The sequence below is a fragment of the Panthera pardus genome, unplaced genomic scaffold (genome assembly GCF_024362965.1).
Source record: "Panthera pardus isolate Hobbes unplaced genomic scaffold, ASM2436296v1 HiC_scaffold_11, whole genome shotgun sequence".
NCBI lineage: Eukaryota > Metazoa > Chordata > Mammalia > Carnivora > Felidae > Panthera > Panthera pardus.
In genome coordinates, this window is record NW_026526666.1 from 27,733,991 (window position 1) to 27,754,017 (window position 20,027).

The following is a 20,027-nucleotide window of genomic DNA, read 5'->3' on the forward strand; positions in this document are numbered from 1 at the left end:
ATGTTTAATTTGTGAAAACATATGCATAGTATATGCAGTTTTAAAAACTGGTACCTTTTCGGGGCACCTGGGTGGCTCAGTTGGTTAAGCATCCAACTGTTGATTTTGGCTCAGGTCATGATCTCAGGGTTATGAGATCGAGCCCTGAGGTAGACTCTGCGCTGGGTGTGGAGTCTGCTTAAGATTCTGTCTCTCCTCCTTTCCCTCTCTCCACCCACTTGCACACTCTCTAAAAAAATAAAAATAAAAATAATTGGTATCTTTTCAATGTTATCAATCTGACAGTCTGCTGAAAAAGATAGATAAGGAAGTGGGGAAGATATTTACTAAACAGTAACTTTATTTCTCAAGAACCCTAAAAATTTGTTTCTCTCTCTACAAGATTTAAAAAATCTCAACAATGGACATTATAATGACTTTTAAATGCTAAAAAGTAAACTAAAAGTAAAACATTGCTTAATTAGCTTTGTTATGCCTGGATCCTAGGACTGCCATTACAAAAGTACAAGTAAAACCACATTTTCTGAAATAACAATAAACAAAGGAGAAAGTCAGGTATTAAATACCAAATGATCAAAATATTGGGCCTAAGATTCTCGAAACTACTAAAAATGTTAGTAATAGCAATCTCCTGCTGTTAATCTGTGTAGATTATTAAATATAAAAACAATTTATAAAACACATCAGATTTTATTGCTTGAAGAATACAGCATATGAAATCACAAGAATGTCAAAATGAAAAGTCACTAGGCTTCAAACATATAATACATTATCAGATGCAGTAAAATATTAATTAACCTGAACTCTGCATCAGGGAAAAAAAAGTGGAAAAATATCTAAGTTGTTTACTTAAGAAACAGATATACTTAAAATAGAAAGAATAAGGATGTTACAGTACAAATTAGAAAAGCCAACACTTATTAACTTATTATTTCTTAGACTAGACTACCTTTGGTACTTAAACTTTTAAAAAAACAACCCCTTCTATCTTGTCCAAAGCACTTCATGGATACAATATCAACTTCAACTTAAAACATTCAGCAAAATTAACCTTTTCATGGCATGGGGGAAGTGTATTTAATAAACGTATGCTAATATTTCACTTTTTCTAAAACTGCAAAATAAGACCTTTAAGAAATCTAATACTTATAAACTTTACTTATTTAGCTCTCCAATTAAAACTGAATCCCAGCAACCACAATTTATCCTTGGACTTGGTGAATATACAAATTTAAATGATTTGGCAACTGACATAGGAATTTAGATTACTTTATACTATCTTAAAGTGGCTTTTCCATTCTGTTTCCGAAGTACAAACAATATGCCATTTCTTCAATACACTGGATTCCTATAAAAATCACTACCATACTTTATTTAGTGGAACCAAATTAAAGCTTCTCCCTTTTAACGAGTAGGTTGAAACTATTTATGTTTCATATAGGGCTGATCAGTTATGACACGCTTTCTTAAACAAAATAAAACCAATCATTTTTAAAGCTATCACTCAATTATGATGGAGATTTGATGCCATTTCAAAAGGAAGCACTGGACACTCTAGGCCATCTAGTCAAGAAAATGTAAAAGTAATGCTAAAAACAAACAATAAGTAAACTAGAACTATCAGTTAAATTACAAAAAAATCCCTCTTTTATAGTAAGCATGCTTATTAACTTTCATTTCTTTCCCCCAGCAAAGGTTTGATATTCATGAATCTCCATTAAACCAATGGAACCTAAGCAATTGTTTCACAAGTTCCAATAAAGATGGATGGACTAAGCAAGTAATACTATTAACAATTATTGGAGTGAAATAGTAAGAATCGTGACAGTCCTCAAAATTGGGCAGTCTTTGAAATGTAATAGCATAGCTCAAGATGAATTATGCCATAATAAAACTGTAGTTTTTACCTCTACATAAAACAAAAACAAAATCAAAAACATAACCCACCGAATTCATACAACTACTATTGAACATACTCCTTCCTAAGTTTTTGGATGTCATTTTGAGATTTTTTTAAACAAGCATATTTATCTGAGCATATATATTTATTGCCTATATATATACACTCATTTTAAAAGACAAAAAATTCAGATACTACAAAACTGAACTCTTTGTTTTTTCACCATCCTGATCTAACATCTACTGCATTACACAACACCCTCCCCCCAATAATTTAAAATTCCCAATTTTTAGTCTAGTTAAAAGGGCAGAGGAAATGCAAATGCAGATTTAGAGTTTCTGTATAAATTTCACTGTATTTTTATAAACTTGACGTTTTCTGTAACACTGTTTATTGATCAAATAAAGGACTCACTGCTATCTAAAATTTCATAAACACCATTAAAAATTCAAAATTGATATTATACTGAATCTTAAATTTTCAATAGTTCAAAGAGACAGTTTTTACATGAATAGCACACAATAGATGAAACTTAACAGCAGACATCCCTAGAATACCAATGGCAAGTCCACCAAGATGCATACAAAATTACAGATAAGCATTTCTTTCACTGTTTTCTTGTGCAGGGAAAAACATTTATAGAGGAAATAGAAACTCAGCTGGTAAATTTCAGATATCATCATCATCTTCTTCATCCTGAGAAGATCCAGCCTGGTTAGATGCGCTGGCTGTGGCAGCAGCAAGCTGTGCTTGTTGGGCAGCCTGCTGCATTTGAAGCCATTCCTGCTGGGCCAATTCTGCTTGTTGCTGTCTAGCCTAAACACCAAAAACATAAAAACAAGTAATAATTTTTTTAAAACTCACAACATACACACTTTGGTTAAGTATAGATTAAGCCAATTACAGACTTAGTTATTACCAAATTTGGATATTTTCCAACCACTAAATAACTGTTATACATCTGGAAAACATGAACTCTATAAGGAAATACAGTTAGACAACTGCTTCTCTATCAATTAAGGACAGTTTCCAAAACTTGGTTCTCTTATAGACAGTTCTTTTATGCCACATAATTTTATGACCTTTGGTTCAACTGAAATTGAAAAAGCTGGTACAAAAATCATAATGTTCTCTCTTTGGTTCCTTTCCCAGTTTCTCTCTTCCTTTTTCTTTCTTTCTTTTTTTTTTTTTTTAACGTTTATTCATTCATTCATTCATTCTTTATTTATTTATTTATTTATTTATTAGCATTTATTCATTTCTGAAAGGCAGAGAGAGAGCACGAATATGGGAGGGGGAGAGAGAGAGGGAGACACAAAAACACAAGTAGGTTCCAGGCTCCAAGCTGTCAGCAGAGTCCGACGTGGGGCCACAAGATCATGACCTGAGCCGAACTTGGCCACTTAACCGACTGAGCCACCCAGGCACCCCTACATTTATTCACTTTTGAGAGACAGAGAGCTAGAGTGTGAACAGAGGAGGGGCAGAGAGAGAGGGAGACACAGAATGAAGCAGGCTCCACGCTCAGAGCTGTCAGCACAGAGCCTGACACAGGACTCTAACCCATGAACCACGAGATCATGACCCAAACTGAAGTCAGATGCTTAACCAACTGAGCCACCCAGGAGCCCCCCTCTCTTCCTTTTTTTCACTTGATTCTTTTGTCCTCTCAACTTACAATTTAGATGCAAACATTTTTTTTAATGTTTTTTTTTTTTTAATGTTTATTATTTATTCTTGAGAGAATTAGAGAAACAGAACACAAGTGGGCGAGGGGCAGAGAGACGGAGACACAGAATCTGAAGCAGGCTCCAGGCTCTTTGCTGTCAGCACAGAGCCTGATACAGGGCTCAAATTCGTGAACCACAAGACCTGACCTGAGCCAAAGTCGGATGATCAAGCGACTGAGCCACCCAGGCACCCCAGATGTAAACATTTTTCAATCTAAAAATTATTTCTATGATTTCAAAGTTGTCTAGTATAGTACCCCTAACTCCTAAGAAAAAGTACTATACATGAGTATAATAGCTATTTTGATGTTTGAGCTTCTATCACAGTTCCCTACCCTATACATACATTTCTCCTCTGTCCCTCTCCCCTAAATAAACACACATGGGTACACACACACACACACACACACACACACACACACACACACACACCCTTCCCATATACCCACTAGAGAAAAGGCACTTATCCAGGACTGAATTTAAGTGAGATAGTGAAAATCCATTCATTTGATATATCCTCTCTAAAAACAATCACAGAATTTTAGAAACCAAGATACGCACATAAACGTTACAAGCAATGTTGCAACAGCTAAAGGTCTTTCCCAATTTAATTCATTAGCAGAAAAACCACATCAAGAAGGAAAAAATCAACCTGTTCTTGAAAAGATCATATAAATTCCATTGGAATCTACCAAAACAATGCTGTTTCCCTTTCTGCCTTTTCTCAGAATTGTCCTTTAAGCCTGACTCACACTCACCACACCACCCTCCTTTATGCATAGCCAATTCCTAGTTATCTATTAAAACAGAAATTAGTCTTTCTTGGCCATCTAGATCATACTGTGCACTTTGTTTCATATGCCAAAATTCTCTATGCATTCCCATACCTATTTACTTTGTTCTCAAATTATCTGAGTATGTATCTTTTTTCCCACTAGACTTGAGAATAGAGACTATTTTCATACTCCTTGTTACATTCCCAACACACAGTCCTCCAGTATTTTCTGAAAGCATGTTTTGTGGGAAACAGTAATGCTCAGTATAACTCTAACATTAAGATTTTACCACGTACATTCCTAACTTTTCTTAATAATCTCTCTTGAATTTATTATCCAATCATTTCTAGAGAAAATTCTAATCAGGTCATTATTATACTTAAAAAAAAATCATCTGTTACCCAATTAAGTCCACTTTCTCAACCTAGAGTTCAAGGTCCTCCAAATTACTGCCTGCCCCAACCTATCTCCCAATTGTAATACATACTTGGTACTCCAAAAAAAAAACCCTAAAACTTAAAATGCTTCCCCAATACACCATACCCTCCCATTTTCACTACCTTAACTCATGCTGATAGTCATTCTATTTCAAATTTCCTAATTTTCACCTACTGAAGTTCTACTCCTCAAGTCAAACTGAAGTATCATTTTCTCCATTTTTTTCCTAAGTCCTAACTGTATCATTCAGGACCTAATCAGGAGATAAAAGTCACATTAGTTAGGGGAATAGAAAGAATGCAATATAAAGGACTGTTAACCAAGTATAAAGTTGGTAACTAGGTCATTGAAAAGGCATGAAAAGAACACTTAGATATTACACAACTGGTAACTACCAAAAGCAGCCACCAATCCTAAAACTGAGGGAATAAAGGAAGAGGCTGGAATTTTTAAAACTTAATTTTTAAGAAGCTTAAAAGAACAATCCATGGAACTGAAACTCAGACCTCTGAAGAACTGGCATAGATTGGCTGGTAAAAGCATCTCTGAGCTTGATAGAGGGCCCAAGGTTTGAGACTCACACCCTGGAAGAAAATGATGAATGTTTACGCTGGTTCTGTAAAGAAACTATATGCTGGATTCAGTTCCTGCCACAGGAAAAAAAAATTGATGCAGCGAGAGTAAAGATGCATTGGTAGGTTGCTCAAAGGAACCTGAAGCTAATAGGAAGTAAAAGAAAGGAGCCCAAGTGCTGCCTTCCTCCTCTAGCCTGGCAATCTCCCTCCAGAACCCCCTACTGGAAGCAGAGTCCAATGAAGTCCAATAGAAAAGCAGAAATGTGGTTTATAGAGTACTAGGCTTGATCACAAATCAAAGCACAGAAAGGTGGGTTTCAGGCTAAGAAAATTGTTTAGTTACTGGTGCATGCGTTTTTTTTTTTTTTTTCTTTTGAAAACTTTATTTCAACACAACTATGCTTACAAAAATATTTATTTTTTTTCCTAGTATTGTATTTTATTATTTCATTTCACTTGATGAAATCTCCCCAATTAACATATTTATAAGTAACATCTCCTTATGATTTTGATTTGCAAAAATACATTTATATTGGTTAACAGAATGCAATATAAGTTTAACTTATCCTACTCAACTTGGACCAAAACTTACTATATGGTTTATTTAAGCTTTAAAAAAAAAAAAGAAAGGATTTGCAATATAATTTTTTTTTCATCTACCACAAATGTATATAAGAGATACTCCATCAAATGCTACTACAGGAAGCACAACAAGAACCTTGAGAAACTAACCCTTGGTATGTCTCAAACCCACACATACTGTGCTATAAACCATTTATGAAACTGGTATAACAAAATACTGTATATCTCAATGCCAGTTTACAAAGTCCAATATCTAATGGGTTTGGAAAGAGTGCAGAAGGCCTATGTACACATGTGAAAATGTAAAAGCTATCCAATTTAGTTAGTATTGCATGTAGATCGATCATGAATCTATGCAAACCAAGATTCCAATAATTTCTTAAATCTGAATTAACACTATCAGCTTAGGTCATCTGCTGAGGTCAACAAGTAAACTGCATACAAGCTGTTTTTCTGAGTTATGCAAAAAAGAAAATTAAGTTTCTTCCTCAACTTTTCAGTCCAGAACTGATATTATACTACAGGTAAGGTATTCCAATGTCAACATTCATAAGGTAACATGTAATGAGATCTGCTTTGGTTTAAATTTGTATTAGCACTCACATGCGAAATAACTGGCACACTCTTACACTGCCAAAATCTAATGTAATGTCTCTGTACTTGGGAACTCTTTATATTTTCCTCATGAAAGTAGTTAGCCTCATATTACAGTTGTCAGTGTACCTATATCATACCTCCCCTAAAAGACAAAAACTTTTTTTGTTTAGGAAATCAGAAACCAGATATTCTAATAACTAATTGCATCTATTTTTACTTAAAAACTATGAAAAATAGTTATTTTAACACACAGGCATATTTACCTTTACGGCAGGAATACCCAGAGTGTAAAAAAGACTGAGAATGCTTCATGAAAAACATTTTAAGAATTCATAAGAAAATTGTAGGGCAAACCAAATATGTGAATTTAATAAACTTAAGAATACTTACTCTGTGACTTAATCAATCATATACAGGTATAATTTCGTGGCACAGGAAAAAAAAAACACTCAGTTTCAAGTCTCTACACAGATTTTATTGCAAAAGCTGCTTGATCTCATGGTTTATTCAGTAATCTACAAAGACATGCACTGGTTACAATTAAAATTTAACTGACTTTTGGGGCACCTGGGTGGCTCAGTCAGTTAAGCATCCGACTTCGGCTCAGGTCATGATCTCATGTTTCATGAGTTCAAGCCCCACGTCGTGCTCTGTGCTGACAACTCAGAGCCTGGAGCCTGCTTCAGATTCTGTGTCTCCCTCTCTCTCTGCCCCTCCCCTGCTCATGCTCTGTCTCTCTCTGTCTCTCAAAAATAAATAAAAGATTTAAAAAAAATTTAACTGACTTTTAAGTACCCATATTAGCAAACATATTTCTCTGTCTAGACATAAAAACATTCCTGTGCCTTTAAAGTCTATGTTGATTGATAAATTTTATTTTCATAAATTAAAATTTTCAGCAGTACTTTTTCTCATTTTTTTCTCTCTTGCCTCTTACCCAACCTACCTCAAGTATTTTTCTTTTAAAATGGGAGTGTGAAAGACACTAAGTGTATACTTCCTAATTAATTTCTTCTTTTGGAGATTTTCATTATGTTTTAGACTCTCCTCCCCACCCAAATACTAAAATAACTCATTTGTAATTTACAGTTAATCTTAACTTCAATATATTAATGGTTCCCCCTTTCCACATTTTGTTGTTAGCAGTTGAAAGACTGCTTCAAATGAAGATGCTATTGTGTTAGTATTTAAAACAAAGTCTAAAAGGTGAAATGAAATCAAACTGATAAAAAAGCTGTTCTATTTACTTACCATATTTAGGACTTAAGTGCTTTGTGCTTTAAGGAAGAAGTACTAGACAGGTGCTATAATTTTACCTCTCTGTTGATTTTCCTCACAAGAGCAAAGAAATATTAAGGGATCCTCACCCATAGATGAAGGCAAGAATGAAGGAAGATAAGGAAGAGAAAATAACAAATGACAAGGATAGAAAGGTAAAGATAGATTTGGTGGGCAATTATTTCTTTCATTCTTCTTTTTGCCCTGGAAAGGATAAAGCCATCATGTTCCACTTAAAAGTTCTAAAATAAGTGTAAGTGGACAAAATGGTGGCTAGAACATTAGCATAGTAATGTAGAAACAGCACATGTCTAGGGGTCAGGAGACTTGAGTCTGAATTTAGACTCCAACGCTTCCTAACTATATGAACTTAACCTGTTTTATTTGTTTAACTCAATCCTTCCCAGTAAACTAAGTTCCATCATAATAAGAACCATGTCTCTTTCGTATACTATTATAAGCCTAGCATTTAGCACTGTATCTGATAAATAGTGAGGACTTCAGTAAACATGTGTAGAACAAATGAATGAATGATCTCATGCAAGTTTCTTTCTCCATCTGAATCTGTTTCTTAACGTGTAAATGAGTATAATAAAATTCACATTTATTTATTTTATTTATATTTATAAAAACTGCAAAGTATGTAAAGTAATAGAGCATCTTTTTCCTTTTATCAAGTATCTAATTTGGCACTCTCTAGGTAATCTGCAATAGCAGAGAGTTAATAAATAATAGCCACTAATGTTTTTTTAATCATCAGTCTTTGTTATCTCATATTCATATGGATTATAAAGTGTTTATTTGTATTCACACCTGTTTCAAAAGCTTTTAGTACCTCCTTAGTACCGATCTTGTAGGTTGTTGTGAGGATTTAAAAAAATACAGGTAAATTATTTGGAAACATGATTTAACACATGATTAGAACTCAATAAATGTTAGTAAACTTTTATTTTTATTAGTTTGAATGGTATTCTGATGTCTGGTGCTTGATAACACTTAAAATTCAAATGCTTTTTGATTCAAACTTATGACTACTTAAGTTATTATGACTACAAAGAGATCAGGTATAGGGCTAGTCTGAAAGAGATTACCAAAAGTGATACTTCCCAGTTCTAATGGTAACTACAGTAACTGGTAGGAAATCTCACCTCTTCAACCCAAAACTGCCTTACAATCTAATTTGAAATGAGAGGCCAAAACTTAGAATAAGAACTTCATCTTCTCCTTTTTTTATTTTAAAGAGAGGAATATTAGTACTAATCCTTCACAGACTGGGAATTAGAGTTTTAATAAGAAAGGGAGGAAAGGAGGGAGGGAGGAAGGAAAGAGGGAAGGAATTTTTTAAGATTAGTATGTTTGTTTTAAAGGTACATTAAAAACCTAATTAACTATAAAATAGATGTTTATTAAATTTTCCTTATATACCACTCATTATAAAATTTGATATAGTATTTTCTCACCAGCCCATCATTTTAAATCTTAAGAATGTTTAAGTATACTTTTCATGCTTTTAACTGGTCGTTCTGTCTGGACAAAAAAATAAAAAACTCAAAGTAAAATCAGTAGTTATTTTGGAGTTGTTCTCCTTGGAAAACCAATTGTTGCTGGAGCACCTGGGTCGCTCAGTTGGTTAAGCGTTCAACTTCAGCTCAGGTCATGATCTCATGGTCGGTGGGTTCGACCCCTACACTGGGCTCTATGCTGACAGCTGAGAGCCTGGTGTCTCCTTCAGATTCCATGCCTCCCTTTCTCTTTGCCCCTCCCCTGCTCGCACTCTGTCTCCCTCTCTCTCTCAAAAATAAACATTAAAAAAATTAAAAAAGGGGCGCCTGGGTGGCTCAGTTGGTTGAGTGTCCGACTTCGGCTCAGGTCATGATCTCACGGTTCAAGTTCGAACCCCACATCTGTGCTGACAGCTCAGAAGCTGCAGCCTGCTTCAGTGTCTGTGTCTTCCGCCCTCTCTTCTCCACTCATGCTCTCTCTCTCTCTCTCTCTCTCTCTCTCAAAAATAAATAAACATTAAAAATTTTTTTAATTTTTTTCTTAATGTTTATTTTTGAGAGAGAGAGAGAGAGAGAAACAGAGCTGGAGTGGGGGAAGGGCAGAGAAAGAGGAAGACACAGAATCCGAAGCAGACTCCAGGCTCTGAGCTGTCAGCACAGAGCCTGATGCAGGGCTCGAACTCACAGACCATGAGATCATGACCTGAGCCGAAGTCGGGCGCTCAACCAACTGAGCCAACCAGGTGCCCCAAACATTAAAAAAAAATTAATAAAAAAAGAAAACAGGTTGCTGCAAATATTTACTTTAAAAAAAGGTTTTTTTAACGTTTACTTTTGAGACAGCGTGCACCAGAGTGGGGGAGGGGCAGAGAGAGAGAGAGAGAGAGAGAGAGAGAGAGAGAGGATCTGAAGCGGACTCTAAGCTGACAGCAGAGAGCCAGAAGCGTGGCTGGAACTCACAAACCATGAGATCATGACCTCAGCTGAAGTTGGGACGCCTGACTCACTAAGCCACTGAAGCACCCCATTTAAAAAAAAAAAAAAATTTTTAATGAGCAAATATTTATTTTTTTATGAAGCAAATAACTGGCCAAACAGAGTCAAACTGGTTAGATTTAAACATCAGACTCTATGATCAAACAACCAGCCACAGAAAGAAAATCCTCTGTATATATATATTGATTTAAGAAATGATTTCAGAAACCAGTATGATTTCTGTTAGCAAACAGGGCAGTGTTCAGATGAAAACAATTTATAATGCATTACTTACTTTTGCAAATAATTCTTGCTGCTGTCTCAATAACTCTTCTTCAGGAATGCCAAGGTTTTCCAAACGAGAACTGGCCTTTCTTCTTTTTAATGCTACAGTCTTGCATTCTTGTAAGACTTCTTTTACTTCACTGATGTAAGAGCCAAAGCCCAAACTTTCTAGTGCTAGGGAAATGAAAACATGAAAGAGTGATAAAACTTAGTCTTTCCCCCCATTTATGGAAGATTAAGCTTTTGTGGTATTTTGGGGGGTTTTTTTTGGAGGGGAGGGGATTTCTGTCTTCTAATAATTTTACCTATTTTATAGTTGCACAGCAATTATTTGAATGGCTAAATCAAAATATTGTATCAACTTTCTTATTATATTACAAATTAGATAAAACTTGAGGAACATTTAACAGCACAGGCCTTTACTTTTCTGATTAATTTTTAAAAACCAAAGCATCTCCTGTGAGAGGAAAAAAACAAAGTCCAATGTAAGAACATGTGCTTTTAGTAAGAAAACATTTTTCCTATACCACTCACAGTAAATTAAACATCATTACCTCAGTCACTTTCTAGAAGAATACCAAAAAAACAAGTATTTGGAGTCTACTTGTTAATAACATATTTTGTGCCATTTGGCTTAGAAAAAGTAGGTTGGTAACATATGTTCTAAGTTTCAGTAGGATGGGATAAAAGAATGGGTAAGTTCTTTTGTACAATATACCAAACAGGAGACTATTTTTAGCAAAGGTACTCCAACTGCCAAGTTTAAGAAATACGGGTGGAAATAACTTATGAAATTCAGCATTTATATTCAGCCAACAAGTTTCCCTTGAAAATAAAACTTAACAGGAAGCACTATAAAAACATTTCAACTGATGTGGCAGAAAACTGGGATAAAGAAAGACTGTAAGGTTAGAAGTATTAACAATTTTCTCTCCCTTTATTTTTTCACATTTAGAAAGAAAATTTTATAGTAATGCACCTTCTAAATGCCTTCTATAATCAAGACAAAGCATAACGTTTTCTTTTGGCTCACAGTAATTAAAATTGTATTTTATAGTTTTCTATATATTGCCAGTGCCCCAAAGGCATTTTTGTTTTCTGACCCAATGATGAAATATAGATGGTGAAAAATATAGTTGATGAATTTAACTTAGTGTATCAGTTCTTGCAGTTTTTCAACAATTATGATGAACCAGACTGCCCTCAGCAAAGTTGCCCCGAATTCCAACTGCAGGGATTTGCTCTTCAAGGACAATACCAAATACACCTTAACAAATACGCATTCCCTCCCATATAAGCTGTGGTTTTTAAGGACATTTTGAAATGATTTATGACTTTAATTACTTCAAATATTAAGCTGTTTTGCATCAACCTTCTTTAGAAATAATCTCATGCCAAAAAGCAGAGTACTATTACTTGAATTTTAATTATACTAACTTATTGCCTCTGCTCCCCAAAAAATTTCAGTTAATTCATTACTCTGAGTTCTGAATATCAAAATAACTACCACATAATTCTTGGCCTAAAAAGTTGGAGATATAGTGGAAAATTAAGTGAAGATTAAGCAGCCTACATTTTTTACTTGAATTGACAGACTGATAATTTGGTGTCAATGCTAGAAGCCAAAGTTTTTCTTTTATTTTTTCTCTTTTTTTTTAAAATGTTTATTCATTTATTTTGAGAGAGTGTGAGTGAGCAGGAGCAGGGGCAGGGCAGAAAAAGAGAGAAAGAATCCCAAGCAGGCTCCACACTGTCAGAGCAGAGCCCAACACAGGGCTCAATCTCACGAACCTTGAGACCATGGCCTGAGCCTAAATCAAGAGTTGGATGCTTAAGTGACTGAGCCACCCAGGCACCCCAATTTCTTCTCTTTTTTAAAGGCATATAGTAGTATATTTTCAATAATATTGGCTGGAGACAATACCAAAAGAAACCAAGAGAAGGGCTTGTGGTTTCCTCCCAAAATTCTGAAGAAAGTCGTATTTCCTTAGCGTATACCACATTTCTCTAGGATCTAGCCCTGCTACATTTCCAGCTTTATTTCTGCCATTAAATCCCTACATATGCTAAATCTAACTGCTCAATATTTCCCAACAGACATCAGTTTCCCACATTCATACTGATGGTAATGCATTCAAGGCTCAAATCAAACTCCATCTTTAAGTAAACTTGCCTGATGCTCATAGATAAAAGTAATCTCCCCCTTGTAAAATCAGATAGACATCTTAGAATTTGAAATTTGGTTGTCAATATATTCATATAACCTTGGATACACTGCTTCATATCTCTAAGCTTCAGTTTTCCTTCTCTGAGAATAGCATTTCGTAGTATCTTCCTAAAACATATGCAGTATGGCGGTTAAGCCTGCAGGCCCTACAGCTGCCAGAGACTGATCCCAGCTCTGCCTCATATGAACTGTGTGAGCCTAGATAAGTTCCTTCACCTCTGTGCCACTAAAGCAAGAATAACAGTACCTGTATCTCCTCAGATCAGGTTACTGTGAAGAATAAATGAATTAATATAAACAAAGAGCTTAGAACAGAGGCTGGCCCACAGAATAAGCAAAATATTCATGATATTATTTTTAGGACTATAGGGATCAACAAGTGATCTACAGCATTTAACACCATGTCTAGCACATAAGATTCCCATAACCACTTGGACTATGTATTATGCATCTTTATTTTTTCCCTTACATTTAAAAGAGCACCCTAATAAGTGTACAGGACATAAATAAATGTGCACCTATGCATTATCACACTAAATTCAAGTTGAACGAATATACTTATAATATAAAATATTAAATTTATAAAATTAATCAACACCATGCAGACAATTCTTCAAATTATCATCAATTACTAGACTCAACATCAAAAAAATCCAATCCAAACTATTTTTAACCATGGAGAGTTTGAGTTAAAAATTTAAAAACTCACTTTTAAAACCATCTAAGGTTGAGAACACCGCTTTAAAAAAATTTGCAAGTGAATCCAAGGTTAATATTTAATATTATTCAAAGAGCTGCCATATACAAATTTGTACCCTCAATTAAATGGTTCAACAGGAAGAGCCATAAATTTTAATTTCTAAAACTGCACTGACTTTAATCCAAATTTTAAATACACTATGGTTACCAGGAATAAGTAGATAATAGTCTTTTCTAAACAAGGAGATATTTTACACCATTTGTTACCATATAGGAATAATCATTTCCATTTTACACAAAGAGTATCTTAAAGGATAAGGGAAATGACTCTTAAGCAGGGCCATCATTGCGGATTTGCAGGTTATTCAGTGCACAACAGGACCATATCTAAGGAAGGCCATTCATACTGTAAACATAGATCTGTATGTTTATTACGGCACTTTTCTGGCAGATGGTAGTAAAGGTTTTTAGGGAAGAAGTGCCTTTTTCTAGTTTGTATAAAGAGATTTAATGGACTGTTAGGGCCCTGGCTCTATCAAGGATCTCAGAGTAAAATCCAGAAAAGAAAAAAATAAAAATTTTTGCTGGTAAAACACATACATCACTTGCTCCTCAGATGCCTGTCTGCTCCCCTCTGCCATGTACTTTAAAACTATACCCAGAAAAGTGCATGGTATATTAGGGGAAAAAAACATTTGCCACATTTTTCAATTTTAAAGACAGATGTTAAGGTCCCCGTGTGGCTCAGTTGGTTAAGCATCTGACTCTTGATTTCATGAGCTCAGGTCATGATCTCAACAGTATGGTTCATGGTTTTGTGGGTTCGAGCCCTGTGTTGGGCTCGGTGCTGATACGGGGAGCTAGCAGGGGATTCTCTCTCTGCCTCCCCCCCCCCCAAATAAACTTTTTTTAAAACGACGAATGTTAAAAAACTTAAAAAAAAAAAAAAAACTTTAAAAAAAGAAAGGTGAAAACTTCCATCCAGCAACAATAATACAGGCTTATCTTATTTTACAAAAGTAACGCAATCCTATAAAATTTTGTTATAACAAGAATTTATGTGAATTACTTCATATTCAAATGTGTAATACAGGTTTTTTGTTAAAATATTAAAATATGTAAAATAGCATTCTCAAATTTGTTTTCTTTTGTTTATATGTTAAAGGAAGTGTGGGGGGGGGGGGGTGGTAGTTCACTTAAAATGCATTAAAAGGATGATACAGGCCAAAGTGACTTCTTGGCTCATTAGCCAGGCAAAGGTTTCTGAAGACCCTTAATTATGTCCTCTATGGATTACTACCCCTGGGAATCTGGGACAATAATGAGAGACTGAGGGAACCAAATATAATCAATCGTTATACCCTTACCATTATCTAACACCATGCCAGGTACCTAGTAGTGTTCAAAATTGTTGGTAGCAGAAGAAAAATAAAAACAAGATATTTCAGTTTTAAGTTAAATAAAAAAATCCTAACTTGAAAAAAACTTGATTATGTGATAATACCAATTCCATATACATAATGTGTCCCTTTGGAAAAAATACCAGTATGCATGATTATTTAGATAATACAATATCATTTTCATTCTCATTATTATTACAACTCTGCAATCACTCAGATCCTCTGATTTAAAAACTACTTCACATCCACTTTCTAAAACAGACTGTGGTTTATTTAGGCTTTAGAGCAAAGCTACTCAAACTGTGGTCCATGGACTTGTGCCAGAACTGCTTATAATGGTCTGTGATGAGTTAAGTATGGAAATCAAAGAAAGCATTTAGGAACCTTCACAGCAAAACTTTAACTACATGGGGTGATGGATGTGTTAACTAACCATATTGTGGTATCATTTCACAATATATACACATATCAAATCATTATGCTGTATACCTTAACCTTACACAATGTTGTATCAATTATAACTCAATAAAGCTGGAGGAAAAAAAAAAGAACCTTCAAAGCAATTTGACAAGAGTAATTTTAAGTTTATTGAATCTAACAACAAAAATTGAAATTTTATGTATTTTTCAATTTTGTTTTTCTAGTGATCCATTTTTATTGTATTTCACAAAAGTACCAGTGTGAGAGGGACTAGATTTTTTTTTAATTCCTTCAACAGAGATAGCCTGGAGCAACTCCATTGCTGAAGAAGCAAATCCTCAGAGACTTTTTCAGTTACTAACTATTGTTATAAATGTGGGGGGGAAATGTGGCAGAAGATTAAAAATTCAAAAAAATAATCACTTAAAATATCTTTATTTATACTTCAGCTTTACAATGGCATTATGCTGTAAGGTTAAACATAACAGACTTCAAGCTTTATATTTTAATCAGTAACATTACGCATTTTAAAAATTACTATTTAGGGGCACCTGGGTGGCTCAGTGGGTTGGGCGTCTGACTTTGGCTCAGGTCATGATCCTGCGGTTCGTGGGTTTAAGCCTTGCTTTGGGCTCTGTGCTGACAGCTCAGAGCCTGAAGCCTGCTTCAGATTCTGTGTCTCTGTCTCCTTCTGCCCTTCCACTGCACGTGCTCTTTCTCTCTCTCTCAAAAATGAATAAACATCTTAGGGGTGTCTAAGGTGGCTCAGTGGCTTAAGCATCTGACTCTTCGTTTTGCTCACGTTATGATCTTGAAGTTCGTGAGATGGAGCCCTGCATCAGGCTCTGCAGCACAGAGCCTGCTTGGGATTCTCTCTCTCCTTTCCCTCTACCCCTCCCATGAGCTATCTCTCTTTCTCTCAAAATAAATAAACATTTTTTTAAAGCTTGCCTAAGAAAAGCTAACTTCTAAAAATATAAAATTATTTATTGCAGCATATCATGTAAGATTCTCAACCCTGACTGATTCTCAGTAATTGCAAGTAATACCTGAAACAATTAAGTATTATTTATACATAAATGAGGAAACCTTTAACAGATTTGCCTAAGGCCAAAGACTTTACAGTGTAGAACTTGCAGTTCTTAACTCTCAATGTCAGTTCTTTACATAATATAACAGAACATGTTAAAACTTATTTAAGAGTATGTGTTCACAAAAACCAGCAATGACATGAAAGGAACACCTTTTATAGCTTAGAACCCCTTTATTTGTGCATCTGTGATCTTCAATACCAAGTCCCCTTTTTAAACTCAAAAAAAGCAAAACATTTCATAATTTTTTCAAAGTTTAACTATTTCAAAGATTTACTAACAATAAAGTTATGTCAACTTTAATAACTTCCATTTTACAGAACAGCCTCAAATGCTTAATTTGCTCTGACAATGTAAAGCAAAGTAGCAAGTGAACAAATGACATGTCCTGAAGCAAAATCTAGTTCATTAAACTTATTAAACTAAAAAATTGGAACTTCAAACGTGAGATTCATATGACTTTAAATGTACATTATTATTCCACTTGCATATATCCTATATACCAAAATAATAAATGCTTACAGAAAAGCATAAAAAAGTCCTATTTACCATGATTTAGCAAGCTATCCAGGGTTAATCTGTAAAGATACATTTTAAACACCTAAAAAAAAATACACACCTTAGAGGATTTCTTTTAAAAAAAAAAAGTAACCACTCAAGACAAAAATTCTTTAAAATGGTTAAACAATATGAAATTAATATGAGATTATAAATGTATAAGATGTATTCCCTTAACTGGAGGAATTTGGGGCAAAAATGGTAGGTTCTTATCCACTTAACAACAACAATGTTACCCAAAGAAAGGGTAAATTTGTAAGACTGTAACAGGTCAGTGGATGATTTTTTAAAAAATAATCAATCATCCTCAGTACACAAAGGAAAACGCTTTCACTGGAACTTTTGGACTCACACCTTAAATTTAGCATATTCCAAAGTTGAGCTATTTAGCATACTGCTTGCTACAGCTGCACTTTTATTCCATCATGTCAATCAGAAATCTAAATATATCTTAGAAAAGAATAAACTACCCAAGAAGACAGATTGTAATGTGTTATTAGACTTTTGGAACAATCCTCACTCCTGTGTTGTAAACAAATGTTTAGGCAGATCCTTTAGAAAGCTTTTGAAATTTTCATTAGAAAGGCAATGTGGATAAAACATTCTTTTTCTTTTTTATGAGTTGTAAAAGGAAATTATAGCTGTGTTGGATAATCTCATGAAAGACTTAAAACATGTACATACAATGTAAAAATAAAACACAAGAGGAAAAATAGAGAACTTGACTTTCACTGTACCTACCAGAGTATTCACACACCACACAAGTTAAAAAAAACAAAACAAAACAAACAAACAACGTAGCTTTAAAATCAAATACGGTTTTTCCCAGGGATCTTTTTTCTCTTCATGGACTGAAATAGAAATGGCAGAGTACATTAAAATCTACCTTCCATCCAATCATTAAGGACCAAAAATGAATCATCTAATCCTTTTGTCAATACTGACAATAAAATATTGGATATGGTGAATATGAGATGTGTTCTCTACTTCAGAGTAACAGGAACATCACCTTTGCAAAGTTAAATTATGAAAAATAAAATGGTAGACACCTGCCTGCCTACTAAAACGATTAAAATTCATCACGATTTTTTGACTTCAAAAGCAATCAAGAAATTGTTAGAATTTTAATTATTATAAAAGGCAAGTTATCACCTCAAATTGAATGCAACTTTTTCTTAAGAGTATACGTAAGTGCTCCAAAACATTATGACTAGTAAATGTCTCCCTATGCCTGAAACAAACCATCAGAATGTGGTCCCCCAAACCCCTACTACTGGACTAAACCCTTTCTAAGATGGAAAACTGTCCAAACTTTCAGAAATCCTCAATAAAAGCTTAAGTGTATGCATCTAAGTGGGAATTGCAACAGGAAAGGACAGGGAAATGTTCCATGAAAAAAATCTCTTACAAACTTTCAATCCAAGCTTTAAAAATTTATCTCCATAAAGCAAAGCAAGCTACATAAAAGAAAAACTGAGAAAGAGAGGAAAAAGAAAGGAGGGGAAGAAAGGATAATCATCCACCCTTTTCTTCCAGAATAGAACTGGAAAGTTTTGTTAACTTGATGAACAGTAGGACCACTAAACTATTTTAATTTTTATTATTATTATTATTATTTTTTTTTTTTTTTTAAGTAAAACGGACACCCTACGTGGGGCTCAAACTCAAAACTCTGGGATCAAGAGCTGCATGCTCCACCAACTGAGCCAGCCAGGGGCCCCTCACTGAACCACTCTTAAAGCTGAAAACACACTCTTCATTCAACATCACCAAACTTTACAACGTTAAACGCGTTTACATTAAGAATTCTTTCACTCATGCGTTCAGAAAATTCATCTTTTCCTCTATATCCGTGAAAAGGTCGGGTGGGGAAGGGGTGCTGTCTCCACTCATACTTGGAAGATCCTGTCTGAAAATTCATTTTCCAAGGGAGAACTTTGGGTTCCTTTCTCAGTTGTCACGGCTGAGGTTCCACGTTAGGGAGACAAATGCTCAGTTGTCATGTCTAGGTTCAACGGCAGGCAGGCAAAATTCTTGTTGCTTCCGCTTACCTGGCTGTAAACAGACGACGACTGCTACTTTATCTTTGGAGGACGTTAGGCTGACCTAAACGCTGGCAATCCTTACTTGTACTCGCCGGATGAAAAGCACCACAAGAATACAAGAATACTACACAGCGAGTTGAAGGCACCGGCTACCTCCATGCCCGCGTGGCTTTTCCGTCTACTCGTAATTATCAGGGGAGAGGAATGAAGGCTTTGACATGAACGGGTCACGCGGCTAGCAGGCTGCCCCTCACCCTCATTCAAACAAAACCCCACACACACCACTTACCTTGTATGACATGCTCGGGTGAGATGGTCTTCTTTTCTGATTTGTTGCAAATCTCATTGGCTTCAGAAGATATAAGGTGAATGAATTCAGTGCAGCAGTTCACCACCAGCTCCCGGGCATCGTTGGCCACCCGGACGTTGGGGAGAGTCTCTTTGATCATCTTATTGATAGCAGCTCTAGGTATAGTGAGATCATCATCGTTGCCAGATGAGGAAGCCATCGTATCTCCCTCTCGCGCGCGCCCCGACTTTTAAAAACTCCCCAGCTCTGGTCCACTATTCCGCGAAGATTTTTCAAAGGCTGCCCTCAAAGTGGGATCCCAGGAGCGCGAAGAGGTTGCAGAAAACGAGGGGTGGGGGGGTGGGGAGGGGCTGGTTCGTGAGGGTGGGGTACACCCGTGTGTGTGAGAGATTTAGGGCGAGATTAGGAGGGAGGTCGGGGGGCTGAAGATAATGGGGACAGCACTGCCTACGTCGGAGAGGAGAAAGCAAAGGTGGTCCGGAAATTTGAGCACTGGGGAACCACCTTCGTGTCTCCTCAGAGGAGCGGGCGCTGTCGCCCAACCGGTCCCCAACCGCGCCGGAGGAGAGGCAAGATCCAGGGGCACTGGCCTCGCCGCGGTACCAGGCGGACACCCAGCGGGCTTGGCTCTAAAGAGCC

At 35.6% G+C, this 20,027-nt stretch overlaps 1 protein-coding gene across 1 annotated transcript; it reads right to left on the bottom strand.

Moving 5' to 3' along the window:
- Positions 1-670: 670 nt before the first annotated feature.
- DR1 (down-regulator of transcription 1) lies at positions 671-19,745 on the bottom strand. Its single transcript, XM_019457532.2, has 3 exons — positions 19,368-19,745; positions 10,649-10,812; positions 671-2,716 (listed from the first exon to the last, which is right to left on the bottom strand). Exons 1-3 carry the CDS (start codon positions 19,585-19,587, stop codon positions 2,570-2,572), a joined length of 531 nt encoding a protein of 176 aa, XP_019313077.1. The 5' UTR covers positions 19,588-19,745; the 3' UTR covers positions 671-2,569.
- Positions 19,746-20,027: the final 282 nt, after the last annotated feature.